General features: G+C 34.9%; 1 protein-coding gene across 3 annotated transcripts in view; it reads left to right on the top strand.

Annotated features, from left to right (window-relative positions):
* Positions 1-303: 303 nt before the first annotated feature.
* Positions 304-21,661, top strand: part of LOC149537536 (FAD-dependent oxidoreductase family protein) — a 48,139-nt gene continuing 26,781 nt past the window's right edge. Inside the window, exons 1-7 of one of the 3 annotated variants that reach the window (XM_089798940.1) lie at positions 304-551; positions 638-695; positions 14,159-14,267; positions 14,506-14,656; positions 16,168-16,219; positions 16,346-16,492; positions 16,646-16,757. In XM_089798940.1, coding sequence (XP_089655066.1) covers positions 436-551; positions 638-695; positions 14,159-14,267; positions 14,506-14,656; positions 16,168-16,219; positions 16,346-16,492; positions 16,646-16,757 — 745 coding nt within the window. In that variant the 5' untranslated portion in view covers positions 304-435. Of the gene's footprint in view, positions 552-637; positions 696-12,749; positions 12,854-14,158; positions 14,268-14,505; positions 14,657-16,167; positions 16,220-16,345; positions 16,493-16,645; positions 16,758-21,661 lie in introns of those variants that run through there. The other 2 variants (XM_089798941.1, XM_089798942.1) reach the window with 2 other exon arrangements.

Here is a 21,661-nt window from a genome sequence, read left to right as displayed (position 1 = left end):
ATGCTAAATAGTAGTAGTTTAGTGGTTTTGAGCATTATGCTAGTTTCTAACTAGATTAATTCTATCTAAATATTTATCATCCTTTTTTCCTTTATCAATGAATGAGTTGGACTCCTTCCACATATTTGTCTAAAAAATCAATTAACATCTACTATTTTGTACTACTTGTTATATAAATGCATATTAACTTAAAATATTTTATTTATTTTATTGTAATAATAAATTTTTATTTAAAATTTTCTTCCAATTAAGAAATCTATCATTCTAGATTATATATATATATATATCACCAAATTTCGCTTCAGGGATTCAGTAATATAAATAGATAGACGCCCCCGCGGTATCTTTCTCTTCTACCTTTATCCGACAGACGAAAATTTTCCTTGAACGAACCATGGGCAATTTCTTTAAGCTAGTGCCGCATCAAATGTAATCATGGCCATTCTGCCAGAAAGCTTAGATTGGCTACGGTGGAAGTCAAAAAAAATTCCCAAACTGGCGTCCAAATGCACCACTGTATCCGTGTCTTCATTACCTTGCAGGCCTCGCAGGTTTAAAGGATTCACTTTTTACACTTCTAAATATATTTTTAACTCCCTTGTTTGATTAAATGTGGACTTATCTTATCTGTGGGTAGATATGCTTTACTGGGCGCTGGATTTGCTGGCATGTCGGTAACCTGGCATCTCTTACAGGTTATACTCTCTTGCTCATTTTTTTGCAATAAATTCTCTATAACTTCTTTTATAATTTGTTTTTGTTTGATAAACTTTGTAATTTCTATGAACTAGCTGAGATTCCAAGGACCACCTCTTAATATTCTATGAAATAATTTCGTATCTCTTCTAGGGTGTCTTCAGTCATAATTGCCAAAACACAGGTATTTTTAGGGCTCTTTTATGAAAACACCAATGTTTTTGCAACTAGAGCTCTGCCTTTTCTCACTAACGAATGCTATTGAATTACAAAATTTTGTATTTCTGTTGAGGTATTCTGTATCCAGGGAATGTAATGTAGTATAGTGTCTAATTTGGATACTTTTTATCATTGGTGGTTGGAACTAAACCTGTGGTTCTGTTGTCAAAACTCCAATGCGAGCGTCTCTCTAATTTATCCTATTTAACAAGCTCTATTTGATAGGGAACACAAACACAAGATCTTTCAACAACCAACTGAAAATTTGAAGCTCAACTGTACCTATATCTATGAACGATCCCTCTCGTAACAGAATGAGTTATGAGTCGCCGTTTTCTTTTTCCAAATTTGATAAGTTCTCTTAGTGGGATCGTGATAGGATGTCTCTTCAGTCAAATTCACCAAGGACTTGCACATGATACTTAGCAGATTAGATATATTATATTGCTACATTTCAACAGTTTGTGATGTGTTTTAGAAAGATAAGATTACTATGGTATATTAATATACTTATGATGTATAAAACATGGTATATCTCTACAATTTACTATATGAAAAGATTGAAACATGCTATTTGAAAGACACGGAGTAGTCTTCTAAGATTTTTTTTAGAAGAACAATTTCAAAGGAAGACATTTGGCGAAATTTTTCCGGATAAGATGCATAAAAGCTCAATCTAAATTTCAATACAGGTTATACAAATTAGCTTCAGGAAAACAGATGATTTTTTTTGCGCTCCACATGTCAGCTAAATAAATAGCTTCAGTAGCATAGCACACCAAGGTGGAGCAAGAGGACAATCCTGTTGGAAGGACTTTGGGGACCACTTTTCCAAGGACTGCACCGCCAGCCTTCACTGCCAGTGAAGTACTAAAAACAAAATCAACTGTGTATGGACAATTCTCAAGAACTTCTATTAGAGTTCAGTATAACCAACATTTGTTTATTTCATGCTTTCTCATAATCAATGAAAGCTCTGCTTTTGATGTTAGCGTTGGGAGCACGAACCAGAAGTTATTGAGAAGGATTCCTCCCTAGCTAAGAGGGAGTGTCAACACTCTCTCTTAGCTAGGAATGACCTTCTCAGCTATTGGAGTTATGGAGTAATGTCCACCATAGCCACTCCTAGAGGGTCGCTCCATCATGGCTGCTCCAATGAATGAAAATTGCAAACATACACAAGTTTTCATTACGGAAGCACTCACGTGATGTTGTCATCTCACGATGATGGTCACCATAACACTAATAGAGGGTGGCTCAACACAGGTGTTTAGTCATGGAATCACTCACATGACCTCCACCATGGCTACTCCCAGAGGGTGGCTCCATCATGTCTACTCCCACAAATGGAAATGCAGGAAAACACAAGAGTTCATTATAGAATCACTCATGTGATGTCATCATCTCAGGATGATAGTCGCCATAGCCACTTCTAGAGAGTGACTCAAAACAAGTGTTTTAGTCATGAAGTCATTCACATGAAATCCATTATGACTACTTCCAGAGGATGGATCCACCACAACTACTCCGAGAGGTGGAACAAGGGCTATCACCTCAAACTTCACTGTAACAAAGAAGAATGCATTAACAAGGGCTGATACCTCAAATTTCACCATCTCAGAGAAAAATGCTACAAGGGCTGACACCTCAAATTTCCGTCTTAGAGAAAAATGCTCCAAGGGCTTGCACCTCAAACTTCTGTTGCAAAGAAGAATGAAAATTGCACTTCACAATTCTCCCTCATAGAAAAGAATTCATTATAGTACATCTCCAGGAATCAGTGATGCTGTGACTCCCTCTCAAAGAGGGCTTTATTCTCCACAACTCCAAGGCTATCTTGAAAATACACAAACTTCACTTTGGCAAGAGGCTTGATGAGAATATCGGCCTTCTGTTCTTCAGTGCTAATGTACCTTAACTGAATAACATTCCTTCGCACCATATCTCCAACATAGTGATATCCGATCTCCACATGATTTTCCCTATCATGAAATACAAGGTTGGAGTCTGCATCATTCTTGGTGAATTTCAGGGTTCAACAACTATCCATCTATTAGGAATATCACGACCTAGGTGTCAGCATAAAGGCTTTCTGGCCTATATCCATGGGACTTCATCCCATCAATTAGAGTCCTCTGATTGCTACAATTTACCGATCACTGGAGAAACCCTCTCGATATGGTCTACTCCCTCTGAACTGATATGACTAAGATCCTCAAAAATCAAATGAAGCAGATCCAATAGCTGCTCCTCTAGAGCTCAAGATCTTGCATCAACCTCCTAACCTCTTTGTCCAAGGTTGCCTCTAATGGATTGTCAGACTTCCTCTTTTGAAGAAACATCTCCAGCTACCAACTCAGTCTCATAGTAGTAATTATCAAGTTCTTCCTTCATTGAATGCACTCTCTTATGCTTCTTGGTTTTCTTATCTCTTGTAGTCAAAGGATAACACCCTCTAGGCGATACTTGAACCCCTTGAGCAACAAAATGTTCAATTGAAATTGGGCCAGTCCTTCGGAAGATTAGAGAGCAGAGAGTCTTCCTTTACAACTCTAGCTTTGACCGAGAAATCATCAAGAATCATCTTCCCTTGATGCAAAGCATCATGAAAATCCCATCAACCTTCTAGGATCATCCTGATCCAATCATCATTTTCTCATGTGGTTGACCCAATCCAAGATTCTAGAGGCGTATCCACATCAGTAATCTCTTTCAAACATCAGTATATCCCCATATTGGAGGTATGAACAAACAATCAATCAACTAACATCATTAGGATTCTTACAGACCTAAGATTAAACATTCCAAACTTCTTGCCAATCACCGTAGGCTCATTACTTTTATACTTTGTCATATTTCAATGAGCCCATCACTCTATCTTCACACCACTATTAGATCGCATTAGTACCACGTTTTACCTCTTCCAATAAAGAGAATCCACTGTTAATGATAAAGAACACACATCAAACGGTTATGTTTTACTGACCACAAAAACAGTGACTGCACATAAGGATTAGCCATTATATTGCCCTTTCACATTCAAGTATCATGAGTATTTGATTCATCCAACATACCATTTCAGTCAATCATTTTCCAAATGATTATGTGATCAACTCACTCAAGGCACAATGGCTTTAACATAGACTGACTGTCATCATTTTAACAATTATAAACTGCAAATCCAATACAAATTGATTGTTCATCATCATTTGTTTTCCCATTTAATACTGTAGGTTGCCTATTGCATTGTCCTTGTCCTTAACAAACACTTTTAATTGGTTTCAAACCCTTAAACATCCATCATTTGATCAAACGAACCCATGTACAGTTAAAACAAGAAGTTTTCCACCATTTTTGCCAGCTAGGGCATCAAATTAGTAATAGCCAACAACATATTTCAATTCCAAATCAAATGCACATTAAAGTATCCTGAGTCTGCCTTTTAATGAATCAAGAAACTTCAATTTTCATCAGTTAAAACTTTAGTTAGTTTCAAACCCTTGTTGTCTGCCTTGTTACAGAGGGTTTTGAAACAGTTTATGCAAATCCCATTTGATCTTCTTCCAAATTTTATGGCATAAGAATATGGTACATACTCAGAAAACAACATATACAATCCCTCTTTCTTGTAGTTTGATCCCAAGACATCTTTCTAACCAGTAATTAAATTTTTCAAGATACATCGGGCTTCTGCAAAACATGTTTGAGAAGGGACAATCAAGGAAGAATGCTATTATTGCACATTGGAAATGCACAAAGCATTTTATAAGACATGCTTAGAAAATTTACAAGTTGCCAGTTCCTGATTTTTGCCTTCCTAATTACTTTTGAGGTTGACTTGGTGACTCCTCTATATGAATCTTAGTGTAAATTGTTAGAGTAATAAAGTATCTACTTTTTAATTAAATCATATTGATTTAATTATTAAGTCACTTATTAACTTTATTTCACTTAAGCTAAACTTTAGGCATATAACAATTAATTCTTTTATTAATAATTATAATGCAACCTAGGTTTCACCTTTTAGGGTTTTGGATCTCCTTTAGTAAAGATTGATCCGTCATTGTAATTTACTAATTAATTCACTTTTGATAGTAGCAATCGCTTTTTTGCTCATCAAGAATGTCTCATGTGTGGATTGGAGAATTCTAGCTTCCATAGCGTTTGCTTCTCTCTTTCTGTGATAGGTGTTTGCATGTAGGTGATTCTTGGGAGCTATAGGGTTGATCTTTCATCAATTTCAACATGGTAGCAGAGTTCCAGATCTTCATGCCACTGTTCTGTTCAGATTTGTGTTTTTTCTTTCAGACGGTTTCATTTTTCAGAGTTATTTTGTATTGAATTAGGGGAGTCACTGATTTTTGGGTTAGTTTAAGCCCAAACGGACGTCACCGCTGAGCTCAGAGCGCCCAAAAACTTTTGTTTTCATAGAAAATTTGTCCAATTTCGACACAGTTGAAATTTGAGGCAAAAAAATTATGGATCCCAAATTGGGCACGTTTCCCAAAGTGGCAATTTTGTGAATTCCAAGAATTTTTTGCTTGAAAATTGAGATTTTTTGGCACAAAAATTGAGATTTTTTGTTGCGCAATTTGAGATTTTGGGTGCACAAATTTAGATTTTTGGGAGTGTAAATCAACTTTTTTTGTGCATAAATTGAGACACTTGTGCGAAATTGACACACTTCCCAAGGCAATTTTGGTGCTATGGGCATGCTTCCCAAGACATTTTGGCATGGATCCCGAGGTGGTAATTTTTTTTTGCCTTTCTAGCTCTTTTTCAACCTACATGTGGTTATTTGGCCAAAACTTGCTCATCCAGACTCCGTTTATCACAAATGAGATATTGTTGGAAAGTTGATTCTGAGCCCATCGTGATGGTGCAATTTATTTGAACTTTTGATGCTGTTTGGTTTCTAGTTTATGCAGTCAAAGTCAGAAGTTCTATTTTGCACTCCTGGAGACATCTTGAGCATTTGATCTTCGATTTGAGAATTCTTTATATCATTGGAAAGGTCTTTCAGAGTTCTTTCCAGTGATGCTGGTTGTTTTCCGAGATTTTGCTCTAGGTATATTCTATTTAGTTTTTTGCATTTTTGCATTCTGGTGGATATCTTGGCTGTTTTAGTTTCGGGGATCGATTTCGTTGCTTTAGATGATTCGTCACGGGTTGTCCTATAATCTGTATTAGCGTCATGTCTTCTCTGGTCTATTTAGACATCATTTGTATGCATTCTTGCAAACGCACTAAGATAAAGTGTCATATTTCATCTGTATTTTTGTTTCAATTATTTTGCCTTTTGATTCGAGCAGTGTCATCTAAGGACACTCATGTAGATTATTGTATTTTTGGGACTCACTATATCTTGTACCTTATTGTACATGCACTACTCTGGTTAAAGTGCTAGGGGAGGTTGATGTTTTGCCCCTGTTTTCCATCTTCCTTTGTCCAATGAGTTTACCTTTTGTGACATTAACCTCTTGACGTGTTTGAGATTGAGCACCTCAGCACACACATATGTACTCTTTTGTGCATCTTGATTGTGGTTCCTTGACATGCAGTTCTTTGGCCCACTTTTCAAGTTGCCTATCACCTCACCCTTGTCTACATTAGGGGGGGGTTCTTTTGTTGTTTCTCATGGTTCCTCGGTTTGATGGAGTGAGCTATGTATTCAATATTTATTCCTATGTACTAGGTAGATGCAGTGGTTGGGTACGTATGCATTTTGGTGAGATGGATGATTTATCATATAGACACTTTTCTTTTCGTTCCTACTTTGGCTGCAATTTTCCGTATTGAATTAATCAACTCTTCAGGCTTTGGTGTTTCATGCCATCTGTATCTTCGAGTTCAGTTGTTTGCCTTTGTGTGCCTCCTGATTCAATGCAAATTATAGTCTTCTCTACCTAGTCATGTTTTATTTCAGTGGAGGTTCTTTAAATCAACAGTTAGTTTTGACAGAGCTTTGCAGCTTCTACATGCTTTAGTGGTGTTCTTCATGATCATATTTTGTTCCTATCTTCTGAGACATTCCCTAGTTTGGAGGCTTCTTTAGTTCTTCACTAGTTCTTTTCAGCATGTTTTCCATCTCTTTTTGGAGTAGGGTTTTTCTCATGTGGTTTTTTCTATTTTCAGAGATTTGGTTGTGCTTGGGTATCTCATCAAGCCTTGTTTGCCTAGACTCAAATTTATTTTCAGTAGTAGTTTCTAGGTTTTTAGCTACTCCCTAAGTTTATCTTAAGGGGGGGTGTTAGAGTAATGAAGTATTTACTTATTAATTAAATCATATTGAGTTAATTATTAAGTCAGTTATTAACTCTATTTCACTTAAGCTAAACTTTAGACATATGATAATTAATTTTTTTATTAATTACTATAATGCAACCTAGGTTTTACCTTTTAGGGTTTTGGATCTCCTTTTATAAGGATTGATCCCTCATTGTAATTTACTAATTAATTCACTTTTGATAATAGCAATCTCTTTTTTGCTCATCAAGAATGTCCCATCGGTGGATTTGGGAATTCTAGCCTCCATAGCTTTTGCTTCTCTCTTTCTGTGACAGGTGTTTGTATGTAGGTGATTCTTGGGAGGTGTGGGGTTCATCTTTCATCAACTTCAACATAAATTTTATAAGACATGCTTAGAAAATTTACAAGTTGCCAGTGTTAGATTTAGTGATCTCTGATAGATAAAACTGCTACTGCAGATATAGACAATAATAGATATCCTTACTTGAATAATCGCTGAATCAGAGATGCAGAGTTTGTTTTTCCAATGCTGATCGCTGAGTCTTTAACTTTGGTGCTAAAGGCTGTTGAAGATATAATGTCTTACAATGGAGATTGCTGAGGATGTAGAGAGTATGGGTAAATAGCCTTCCAATGAATAATGCCAAGAATTATCCTGCAAAGTGATTATGTAGTTCGCTGGGACTGTAATGCCGTAGATTGATTATCTTTTCCATCGATCTGCACTTACATTTATAGATATGTGAAAGGTCATACCCCGTAGAATCATGCCTCTATGGAGGCATAACTAACCATCTATTAGTTAATGTAAACAATAACAATATAATAGTTTATGTGATCGGCGGTAAAACACAAGGCCCCCCAATAATATACACATCTCATTGTTTGCCAATAATAGTATGAAGTGTTATGGTAATCATCCAAACGTCTATATATATGTGTGCGTGTGTGTGTAAGCATACGTCTGATGAACATAATTCACATAACATATATTTATCATTACTTCTATTGATGCTATACATCAACACTCCCTCTTAGCAAGGGAGAAGTAATACACCTTTTAATAGATTACAGAATAGAATATCTGAATATATTATCTGCTCTTAACACTCTAAAACAGTGACTAGTCAAATAATTAAAATCACCATGCTATGAACATTATCATAACATATATCATGATCTCTAATTGTCCGAAACAATATCTAGAGTAATCATAATGGATTCGCTATCAATGATCTCTAATTGTCCAAAACAATATTTAGAGATTTCCATGATAACAGGCCTATCATTTGTAAGATTGTCACCTTACAAACGATTACCTTCTGAATATGTATGTCCATGAAAGATTGTCACCTTTCATTACATATTTGATGCAACTAAACAACAATAGAAGCATAAACTCACATGAATTGAAAACTTAACTTCAATATTCAATATTATAATTTAATCATACCAAGTTTTCCTTTGAAGTAATCCAACTTTACTTTAGCAAGAGGCTTAGTAAAGATATCTGTTGTTTGTTTATTAGTACTGATGTACTCCAGTTGAATGACTCCTCGATCCACCATATCTCTAATGTAGTGGTAAGGAATTTCAATATGTTTGGAATGATTGTGAAAAAATTGGATTAGCTGAAAGCTGGATGCAACTTTGATTATCACAATGAATCACAGTGGGTTTCAAAGGTTTTTTGAACAAATCTACTAACAACTTCCATAGCCATACCGCTTCTCTAGCACCCAAGGAAAAGGCAATATATTCTGCTTTGGTAAAACTTAACACAACTGAAGACTGTTTTCTACTGAACCAAGAAACCATTCCAGAGCCTAGACTGAAGCAACACCCAGAAGTACTCTTACATTCAGTTGTACTGCTTGCTCAATCGAAATCAGAATATCCATGAAGGTTGATGTTGACTTGATCATATTTGATTCCCATGCCAATAGTACCTTTTAGATATCTCAAAATGTATTTAGCTACATGTAGATGTATTTTTTTTGGTGCACACATAAATTGATTCAAGGTGTTAGTTGCATAACATATGTCAGGACGAGTATTCACCAAATACATAAAAGATCCAATGATCTGCCTGTAATAGGTAGAATCTATAGATTTTGATTTGATCATATCATCCTTCAACTTGTGTAGATTGACTTTCATAGGACTAGAAGCTGGTTTACATTCCATCATTCCAAATTTTGTTACTATATATTTTTCTTGATTCAGAAAAATGTAGTTACCCTTTTGCCAGACTTCCAATCCAAGGAAGTAGTGTAGAAGACCTAAAATCCTTCATCTCAAACTCTGTTGTGAGTTCTTGTTTGCATTTTTTTATGAGATGTTCTTCACTTGTTATCAATAAATCATCAACATATAACACAAGAATAATGATATCATTGCCATCTATTTTGAAGTATAAGTTAGGATCAGCTTCATATTTAGAATATCCTAACTTCATTTGGTAGTTGTCTATCCTTTCATACCACACTCTGGGAGCTGTTTAAGACCATATAGTGCTTTCTTTAATTTACAAACGTGAGTTTTGCTGTCATGAGTGTAGAATCCTTCTGGTTGCTCGATATAAACTTCTTCAATTTTGCCATTTAGAAATGCTATTTTGACATCCATTTGATAAATTTTCCATCCTTTGGATGCTGCGATAGCCAAGATGGTTCTAATTGAAGTGTATCTAGCAACTGGCACAAACGTTTCTTCATAATCGATGCCTTCTTTCTATGAGAAACCCCGTGCTACAAATCTGGCTTTGTACTTTTCAATGTTGCCATCAAATGCATGCTTAATTTTAAACAAACATTTAGAAGAAACAACTGATTTGTTTTTAGACCTCGGTACAACATCCCATACATCCTTTTTTAGTATGGAATTATATTCTTCAATCATTGCTTCTTTCCAAGATCGACTTAACCGTGCTTCTTTTCAAGATTGACTTAATAGTGCTTCCTTAACATTTGAAGGTTCTGTTTTTATAAGTTCAGTTAATAATACAACATAACATGACTGATTTCTTGTTCGTTTACTTTTTCGAATCGCTTCATTAGGTTCAACCTGATTTTCTTCTATCATTTTCCTAGCCCAAAGCGGCCTTTTTTTATTGTTGATATTTTCAAAATTTTCATGATTAGATGTAGTGGTAGAAGATGGTTCAATATCATTCTCCCTCTCAATTTTTGCTTGGTGATTTTCATCTACTTCAGGAATAGATTCAACAATAGATTCATCACTGTTTCTAGAAATATTAAAGGTGATATCTTTTTCAAATTTCACATCTCTACTAATCTCAATTGTTCTTTGACCTGGAATGAAGGCCCTGTAGCCTTTGGTTGTTTCACTGTATCCAATGAGTATCCCCTTCTTTCTGGATGGTTCTAGTTTTGTTCTTTTCTCTTTAGGAATGTGGATATAAACAGGACACCCAAAAATTCTTAGAGGACTTAGATCTGGTTTAATACCCGTAAATACTTCTTTAGGAGTGGTGTTCTCTAATACTGAGTGTGGACATTTGTTTTGAATGTAGACTACAATATTAGATGCTTTAGCCCAAAAGGAAGTATGAAGATTTTGATCGTGCATCATTGCTCTGGTTGATTCAACAATTGATCTATTTTTACATTCTGCAATTCCATTTTGTTGAAGATTATATGGTACAGAAAACCCCCTCTTAATCCCAACAGCAATGCAAAAGTTTTTAAATTTTTTGGAGATGTATTCCCCTCCATTGTGTGACCTTAGTATTTTTATGTTTTGTCCTAACTGATTTTCAACTAGGGCTTTGAATTCGTTGAACTTTGATAATACTTAAGCTGATTCTTTCTGTTTTAGAAAGTAGATCCAAGTTCTTCTAGAGTAATCATCAATAAAAATTACATAAAAGAGGCACCTGTTAAGAGAAGGTACATACATAGGATCACAAAGGTTAGTGTGAACCGGTTCAAGAATGGATTTTGATTTGTGAACACTTTTAGGAAATGATTGCTTTGTGTTTTTGCCTAGGGCACATCTTTTGCAAATGCTTAAGTGATCAGTTTTGAGACTAGGTAAACCTTTTACAATTTTTCCTATAGATGATAATGCATGATAGTCAAGGTGACCTAGCCTCCTATGCCAAATTTCGGTAGAGTTTGATGTTTCAAGACTTAGAGCTAAGTTTTGATTGTTACATAGTTTATACAAACTTCCATCTCTAAATCCAATAGAAGTGGCTTTCTTGATATTAGAGTTCTTTGGCTAAGATAGAACTTTGTCTTCTTGAAAAGTGATTCTGAATCCTTAATCAGCAAGACCAGAAATAGAGACTAGATTTCTTTTTATTCCAGGTACATATAAAACATTTTTGAGTTGAAGAGTAATTCCTGAATTTAAATAAATTGAACAGGAACCAATACCTTTGATAGGATGAGTGGAGTTATCTCCAATGGTAACTTTTTCTGAGGAGTGTTCTGAGAAGGTTTCAAATTTGTCTCTAAAATTGGTTATGTGTTGAGATGCTCCACTGTCTATGATCCAAGTGTTGTTGCTTGAGTTTAATTCACTTGAAAGAGCTAAATAAAATGCATAGTTTTCTTTTTCTTCTTTCTCTACTTCCTCTTCTTTGATTTCTGCAAGAGCTGCTTGAATTCTCTTTCGTTCAGGGCAGAAGTTATGAGAGTGACCAATTTTATCACATTTGAAACATCTAACTTTGGACCAATCACGTTTCTTATATGATTTGTCAGTTCCCCTCCTATTGTGTTTGAATTTTCTTTTCTTGTTTGAATTTGCATAAAGGGCTTGAATGTCTCCCTCTTGATTAATGCTTAGTCCTCTTGAGACTAATCTTGATTCTTCTTGTGTGCATTTATTTTTTAGTATTTCAAATTTAGGAAGCTCAGGTCGAGAGCTTAGGCCTTGAATAAATGTTTCCCAAGATAGAGGAAGTCTTCTTAATGCTATCATGCTAAGTTCTTTGTCATCAACTCGATTTTCCATTGTTGCAAGTTGATCTTTTAATTTAGAAATCCTTAGAAAGTAGGATGTAATAGATTCTCCATTTTTCATCTTTATATATAGTAGATCTTGTTTTAGAGTTAACAATTTACTAGTATTGTTGATTTTAAATGTATCTTTGATAGTAGAGAACATTTCAAATGCATTCTTGAGACTGGATATGGATGGAAGAATATGATCTTTTACAGAATCTATTATAATTTTCATTGCCTTGTTATTGTGTCTTTTCCATGTTATTTTCTCTGGATCATTTTCAGGCATGGATATGTTTGTTTCTATATACTCCTCTAATTCCATTTCTCTTAATATTATCATGACTCAAATTTTCCATGATGAAAAATTTGATGCTCCCTCAAGTCTATCCTCTAGCCTTACATGATTCACCATTTTGATTTAAGAATATAGTTTAACTTTTATAAATCTGAGACGTTAGATTTTAATTCTGAGTAATAGATTTTCTTATTAGAATGGCTCTAATACCATGTTAGATTTAGTGATCTTTGATAGATAAAACTACTACTGCAGATATAGACAATAATGGATATCCTTACTTGAATAATCGCTGAACCAGAGATGCAGAGTTTGTTCTTCCAATGGTGATTGCTGAGTCTTTAACTTTGGTGCTGAAGGCTGCTGAAAATATAATGTCTTACAGTGGAGCTTGCTGAGGATGCAGAGAGTATAGGTAAATAGCCTTCCAATGAATAATGCTGAGAATTATCCTGCAAAGTGATTATGCAGATCGCTGGGACTGTAATGCCGTAGATTGATTATCTTTCCCATCGATTTGCACTTACATTTATAGATATGTGAAAGGTCATGTCCTGTAGAGTCATTACTCTACATGGCCTTTGGCCACTTAGGGTCATGCCTCTATGGAGGCATAACTAACCATCTGTTAGTTGATGTAAACAATAACAATATAACAGTTTATGTGATTGGCGGTAAAACACAAGGCTCCCCAATAATATACACATTTCATTGTCTGCCGATAATAGTATGAAGTGTTATGGTAATCATCCAAACGTCAATATATATATATATATATGTTGTGTGTGTGTGTGTGTGTGTGTAAGCATACGTTTGATGAACAAAATTCACATAGCTTAAATTTATCATTACTTCTACTGATGCTATACATCAACAGCCAGTTCCTGATTTTTTCCTTCCTAATTACTGTTGAGGTTGACTTGGTGACTCCTCTATACGAATCTTAGTGTAAGCAACTTAAATATGTAAAATCTTGATAAAATTTAAACAAAATTCTCTTTGGAACATTATCTCAGGTATCCCTAGCCAGATCAACATCTTTATGTAATTTCTCTAAGTCGAAAGGTCCTTTATTAATGGAAAACAAGGCCTCTTAAATTTTTCGGGGCTCTTATTCCCACATAACGAAAATGAACAAGAAGACTGTTCAAAGTTGTTTCTATTTCTAAAATACTATTTTAAGCTTTGTCCAAATGTGTCATAAGTAATTTTCAGCAATCAGCATTTTTCAGATGTAGTCAGATATTTGATGAGGTTTCTTTCCAGTCCTCACCACCACATGCTTTTGGGGCCATAATTTGCCACTTCATTGATATTTGTTAGCGGCACAGTGCTTTATTTTGTCTAATATACTTAATTTTAATTTTAATATTTTTGATTCTAAGGTTTTATTTTTCCTAGAACTTTTTATTGCTAACAACTTAATTGTTGTAAGCTCTAGTCATATTGACCTACTTTTAGTCGTCTGTGAACATTAATATACTTCATTTCTTTCTGCCAAAGCTTCTTCAAAATTGCCTTTAAGATAATGCTACAGTTCTCCGGCTGTTCATTTTTACTATGCCAAGAACTGGACAGATGTATTACTGCTTGTATGAACTATTGTCTTGGTGCTCCTGGTGCTCTTGTAATAAGATCCACGCGCCACCATTTTATATTTCTTCTATAGTTGCATCATATCTTCATGTCAAGACTTCAATGTTTAGGTTATATTTTACAGCATTGCTCCAAGACATCACCAATGTGGATTGAGATATATGATGATACTGGGCTTGGTGGGGGAGCTTCAGGTGTTTCTGGAGGACTTCTGCATCCTTATTCTCCAAAAGGTTTCAATAACATACTTTTGATTTTGGTATGTTAGGAGGTGCATTGCCTTTTATGTATTGTTTATTAAACTGCATTGTCTACTATGAAACCATTCCTGTGTGTATGCAACACAATTTATTTGCCGTTGTTTTGGTTTTTCAATATTAGATCTGAAGTAGGCTTCGTTTTAATATCTGTCTGCAGTCTACAGTTTACACTTTACAGTCTGTCTATTGACACACAGGTGCACTTTTGCAGGTAAGCTTCTTTGGAATGGTAGAGAATGTTGGGAAGAGGCTCTGAAACTTCTGACAGTTGCAGAAGCAGCAGCCAACACGGAATTGCAAAGAGCAGAAAAGAGCAGTGCCACCAAACAGAAGATTGTTGCAGAGCCTATAGTTTGGAGAAGGTTTCCGTTTCAACCTTGTTTGTCTAGATATCCTTCCTCTGAAAAGTTTAAATCCCTTGTTAACATAGTTTTCAACTTGTGCTTTGTTCTGTATTATCAAGATTGTTCTTTAGATAATTGCATTGTTTGATGTTTATATAAGGCAACATTCACTTCCAAGTGGTTCATCTCTTTGGAAGTTAATGATAGAACTGAACAGTGTGCTATCTCTTTGAAAAATGTCAAGGTTGACAAACTATCTATTTCCTTGGAAGGCTACCATAAAGTTTAAGTTAATGTATCTTCAAAAGCCTATCTTATGCCTGCTTGATGATCTATCATCTTTCTTGTTGAGCGGCTCTTAAGTACCATTCAGTGATCTAGATATATAATTTAAAGGCTTCTTTGGGTCTGTTGAGACTCATTACTTAGCTGAAGGAAAGATCAAATGTTGACAGTCTTAAATGAATGGGCATAATGGTGCTTGAACATTAAGCAACATCTATCTTCAAATGGATTTGGTTCTGATCATATGTTGAGCCAATTCTAGTAGGTTTACTTGTTGACACTTTTTGATTTATTAAAAAAGTTGCCATTTCTTCTTGTGTGCATGCTTTGGAGAATGGGTAATTTCTTATATTAAGATCAATTAACCTTCAGCACCTTTGGTGTTAGATGTGAAAGAACGTTAATGTTCATATCCACATGCAGTTCTTTATGCGAACAGTGCAAATGTTCCAAGCATTAGCCTGGACTTTAAGATAGTATAAATCATCCAACAATTTAAGATGAAAAAACTTAAAGGAAAAATAGTTTAAGATAGTAAAATTGTTACTTCCCTTCATACAAAACATGACAAACAACTTATGCTGTATTCTCTTTGGGCTAACAAGGATCCTTATGTGTGAAAAAACTGACATAAAGGTATGATCTAGGATCTTAACATTAAGAAATAGAGGGGCGGTGCCAAACTTTTGCTAAGATCTAAGAAGAATTTCCAGTTTTGCATACTATTTGTTAAGACCAATGCGTATTGTGATAATTTGATCAAGCCAGTTGCTGTTATTATTTTGCATAGTATTTGGAAAGACCAATGTGGATTGTGATAATTTGATCAAGAAGGATGGATAGCTTATGATATTCAAAAAGCTATATAACATAACATACTTTCTTGTTACCACAGTGGGGTATATGCAAGTCGGCTGCCATACTTCTGTGTCATAGTTGGTTACCGTTGGAAATTTGTTGGTTTTATACAATTATTTTAGGATGCTAGGGGGGTTTTGGGGCATGTTCAGTCAGTGTGTTGGTCCGAGTGAAGTTTGAAGCACATTCTTCCTTTGATGCTTGTTTGGGATTTAATTTTAGATGATGGGAACATTTTTAACCTCTGCAACCATGACTCCAGATAAGTTCAACTGTTTGTTTCATATGTTAGTCAGAGTTCAAGATTTCTTTTTTGGCATATTTTTAATTAGTTTGTCAACAGGATCTCTTTGAAGTTTGAACATTTTTTATTTTGTGCATCTCAGGGGCATTTTGAAACCCACACTAAATGCAAAGAATATCAATGACATAAGAAAAGTAAGCACAGATTCTTGATTGATTTATACATAGTCATTCATCTTAAATTGAAAAAGACAGTGCGAGCATGAATTTTCTTTTTATCCTCAATCTGATTTTCATCATTACCGTTACCATCTGTTACAGAGTGCCCATGTTTCTCTCTCCGATTGTAAAATATCCTATATAAATGGCGCTGCAGCCCAGGAACTATTGCCTGGAATGGTTCCCCCTTCAGAGTTTTCCCTATACATGCCACAAGCCATCAATATCCATCCTGGGCGATACCTTCAGGTACATGTCAATTACCTATTTTCTTTATGTAAAAAATATTTAGCACTGAAGAGATCATTAGTTCTGTCTTAAAAAAAAACCCATTTTCATGTCTATTGCACTCCATTTGCTGGTATAGTAGCATTGCTTTCAAAATATCATTGTCAAATGCAGGCCCTGTTTATGGCATGCCAAAATGAAGCAAGGATTTTGTCAGCTGAAGGATGTTCAGGAACTGAGGTATCATTGCACAAAAGAAATATTAATAGCCTCCTCCAACTTTCAGGTGATTTTTTCTCATAGCATCATTGATCATACATATATATGCGTCTGATTCTAATTGATTAGCAATGACCACTTTATTGTAAGCATTGTCAATGTCTATGCAAGAAGGCTCTTTGAAAAATTGATGCTTTTGATTTGGCTTCTGTACAAGATATTGTTTGCCTTTGAATTTTACCGTGACTTATGTCCTTTTGAACACCATAAATTGCACAAATGTATATTTTAATTGCTACCAAATGAACTATATACAATTGCATTGTATAGTCCAAGAGCTTTCGAACAAAACATAACAAGTAAATGAGACATGTATTTTGATTTCTGATATAGACCTAGTAACCACCATGAAGATCTACAGTGAGATCAGAACGTAATGTGAAGCCAAGTAAGTATTTGCAATTGTAGACATTGTTGAAACTACAGACTTTATCAAGACATGAATATTACACCATTCAAAAACAAGTTATAAGAGTATTGATAACATAAAGTTTCATTACTCCATATATAAATGTAATGAAATCTCTGGATTTAATTGTGTGCGAATTCTCACATCAACATTTCGGATCATACTTCATGATCCATCATAATTCTCCGACTCTTCATTCTGATGATAGATCATGATACATCGATATAAAGTTTTTAACAGTTAAAAATCCAGAAGTTTCATTACATTTATGTGTTAAGGCTTTATTATAATATAAATATATGATATGCCTGTATCCAAATTAATGATGAGGACCTATTACATGATTAAACTGTGGCACTAAAACTGTGCTTACAGGCCAAGCCAGGTCGTGTTCTAACAGAGGGTTTAAGTTCTACGGGCAACCCTAATGTAGGAACTTGGGCAGGTGATTGTAACAGTGTAAATATCAAAAATTGGTTTGAATTTATTAATTTTACTGTTCTGTGGTTATTTTCAAATTTGATTGTTATTCTTTGGCCATACGATTGATCATTGAATCATTTTGTGAAGGATGAGGAGAGCATCCGACTAGGAGTAAGATAATGTTTGTAGAATACTTTTAAAAGATGTGTTAATGTTATTTATCAAATATATTCATATCTGAAATTTACTTTTTAAAATTAAGCAAGATATTCCTGGAATAATTGATCTTTTTTTTTGAAATTGATGCTATGATCCACAATGTTTTTCACAATAATTCCCGAAACATCTCTCTTCTTAATATCATGGATTGTGGAAGCTTTAAGTCTCTAATACCATGAATTGTTTATCTTTATACAATATCATGGGCATAATATCATAATTCCTTGGGGTGTTGGTTAATAATTTGTTATTTGCAGCGCTCATACATTATTTTCAATTGCCAGGAACGTAGGAGTCTTAGAACTTATGACAATAAGATAAGAACTCTAGTAGAGAATTTTATATGTTGGTGAGAGAATGCAGGAGCTCGATAAACTTTTGATACAGTCCTCTAATATTTCTTATCTATGAGTTATACATAAACAAATAACCTGTTCAATCTCTTCTCGAAGGCCTTTAAGAACTCGGTTTAAAATATATTAAATTTGGGAAGGGAAAATATGTGGAGTTGGTTGGAGGCAGGAAGAAGTGAGATCCATGTCCAAATGACTGCCCTGTGACTTTACCTGGTTTATTTGTGGCCATATTTCTCTCCTTACTGTGGAATGTGAGTAGGACGATCAAATAGTAAATACAGGTTGTTGTAGTGCTAAAAAAGAATTTAGTTGTGCAGCTAGCTGAAAAAGGAAGGTGCTCAATAAACAAGGAAGCATATGAGGTCTACTTACCATGTTTGGGACGCAATTTTAGAACTATCTTAATCTTTTTGTTGATTACTTGCTTAAAAAATGCCTCCTTATTTCTTGTACGACTCCCAGGTTGTTATTGTCATCCTTTTCATTATGGCCAGAGGCTATCTTCAAAACCCATTTGTATCCAAACTCTCCAGGTGGCAATGTTACCGTACCAAAGAACAGCTTGCATTATTATGGAGGTAACTTTGTGTGGAGAGATTTAAGCCATACATAATGGAATGTGTAATGGGGAGAAAATTATTAATGAGTATATGCTATAAATGTCAACCTTGGGATGGCTTAAGGTTGACATTGCAACACTAGTTAGTAAAATGTCCACACTCAACCAAGTGAAATAATAATCAAGTAGTTAATCTTTCTTATCATTAAGATCTTAGTCTATGCCAAATGTGATTTCCAATTAATGTTATTGGACTGCATCCATGCATGCACACAATTTATAAAGGATAATCTATTTGCAGGTTGCAACTTTTAGTTCTATTTGGGTGCTAATTTGTCTTTATAACTATCGGATTACAACTGGAACTGGGAGAAATCACACTAACAACTATTTAATAAGGCTATATCATCATCAAGGTCCATAATACTTCTGCCACTTCCAAGCATACATGGATTACTAGGAAATTTCTTTCAGTAGTTTCATAGGTACTAGTTTTGTCCTATTCTGATGCCATTAAAGCCTATATTAGCTGTTCAGACCTTAATTGAAATACTTTGACTTGGCAACTTTTGTCAAGGCCCAAAAAAGAACTTGGCAAGAAATTTGGCAACATAAAAAAATACTTCAATTTAATCAGAAATGCATTTTTTTTTTTGCAAAAATCAATGAGGAGATAAATCCAATGAGTCAGTAAATGAGTAAACAAAAGAAAGAAGCTTTTAAATGCAAAATAGGTAGAAATTTACATCCTCATGTGGAATGTTGATGGCATGATATCATGATAGTCTGAAGCAAAATTAAACTAGCAAATTGTCTTTGTAAAACTATAAGCAAATACAACACCAAAACAGTCTACATCTTCCTTTCCCCTTTCTATCAGCTCTATAGTAAAAACTAGGGCAGGGCTAGGGGGTCTAGTCGTAGGAGTCTGTTGTTGATCTAGAGTGTCTAGGGAAACAGATCTGTGAAAAACCGAAAATTCAAAATTTTCGTTTTCTTTTTTGGTTTTTTTAAGGTTCTAGCAATTTGCAGTTTTGGAGGTCTTTGGAGCAGAATTTGAAGTTGAGACTTTCATTGGTTCCCAAAATTGGGCTGCCATAGGCACTCTATTTTAGGGACTAAAACTAAATTTTTAGTTTTTCTCTCCAATAGTGCAAATGGTTCTGAAATTCATGCACTGAGTCAAAAGTTATGACCCCATGAAGTTTGGGTAAATAAATCTGTAGTTTTTTGAATTTTTTTATGATTTTGTTTTATTATAGCCAGAGATTCATTTCAAATTCTTTTGGCTGTGGTGACTTTTGATGTTCTACGAGTTGTATATATTCTTACAATTTCGAATAATAAGATGGTTTTTGGATTGCATGCAGCTCTTTCACAAGTTTGCAATTTTTCCAAATTGAACATAAATCGTAGGTTTTTGTTTCAAGCCAGATATTATTACAACCCCTATCTTGATTCAAATCAGTGGTATCTGAGCAAGAATGCTTCTGTATGCCACTACAAGATCCTCCTAGTGGAGATTAGGTTTGGACCCACCAGATTTGTCAAAATACCTTCCTTTGAGATGCACACGATCAAAGATGTCAGACAATTCATCAGACGCTGTTAAGAAAATGATGGAAGAGGCTTTAAATAGGCAATGGGAAGAGATGATGAGTCAATTTTCAGGCCTCCTACAAAACTAGCAACCCTTTGGGTTAGGGGCACCATTTCATGGAAATACCCCCTTCAAAGTGTAGGTAAATTTTGATATCCTGAAATTTGGAGGAAAAGTTGATGCAGATGCTGTTGATAATTGGTTATCAAAACTGAATTGGTACTTCTTTGTAAATATTTCTTTGGCCATGTGAAACTAGCATTAGAATCTAAGACGACGAGTAGAGATAGGGAATCGTCTATTGGAGAAGTATTGGGAACATTCTCTGATAACAAACCCACATGGGGAGAATTTGTGGAATGCATAAAGGAAACATACTTGCCCGAGGATATACATGAACATAAATTTATAGAATGGCAATTTCTCCTACAAAAGAGGGACTATTTGTGCAAGTTATGCCAATACATTCCATGTACTTCCAATGAAACTTGTTATTGAAGATTCAAAGAAGCACCAAACCCTAAAATATGCAGTGGACGTCATAGATATATTCTAACTGAGATGGAGCTCTTGAATATTGAGAAATTAGCAACTGCCTTCAAATATGCTACAATAATTGAAGAGAAACTCAACTAGAAAGGGAAGAAAGAATACTTTGCAAATAATAAGCCAAGTAGTGAAGGTAGCAATAAATTTGCAAGAAAACAGGTGACCAAGGAACCTCCCTCAAATTAACCTAAGAATACATGGTGGGCTGCTAAAAAGATTCAAACAGATACAACTATCCCATGATTCAAAGGATTGTCGAAGCGTAAAAAAATTGATGACAAAAATACAAGAGGAAGCTGAGCCTGAATCATCACCAACAGATAACATGATATAAACTAGTTATAGAAGCAAACCTACATGCCATAGTTGCAATTGCCAAAGTATTGCCTCATGAAGATGAAGAGCAACTACTCCATTCAATAATGTGGGTTGATGGAAAGCCTCTACATTTTATTGTTGACAATGTTAGCCAAAACAACTTAATCTCTAGGGAGACAATCAAAAGACTAAATTTGAAAATGACAAGACACCCACAACCATACTTCATGGGATGGGTAAATGAGGGGCAAGATATTCAAATTAATCAATAGTCTCGTCTACCATACTCAATTAAACCATTCAAGGATGAAGTAATTTGTGATGTACCACCTTTAGATCTATGTGATGTCTTGTTGGGGAAGCCATAGGTGTATCAAAGGCATGGGATGCATGAATCTAGACCATGTAGCACCACAATTAAGCTTGGTGAAAAGGAATATTGAATACTAGAGGCATGTCCAACACAAACTGCTTCTTT

The sequence above is a fragment of the Cupressus sempervirens genome, chromosome 9 (assembly GCF_028749045.1).
Source record: "Cupressus sempervirens isolate cs-2001-9-10 chromosome 9, ASM2874904v1, whole genome shotgun sequence".
Taxonomy (NCBI): Eukaryota; Viridiplantae; Streptophyta; class Pinopsida; order Cupressales; family Cupressaceae; genus Cupressus; species Cupressus sempervirens.
The sequence above is the reverse complement of the archived record's forward strand: the minus strand, read 5'-3'. Positions and strand labels throughout refer to the sequence as shown.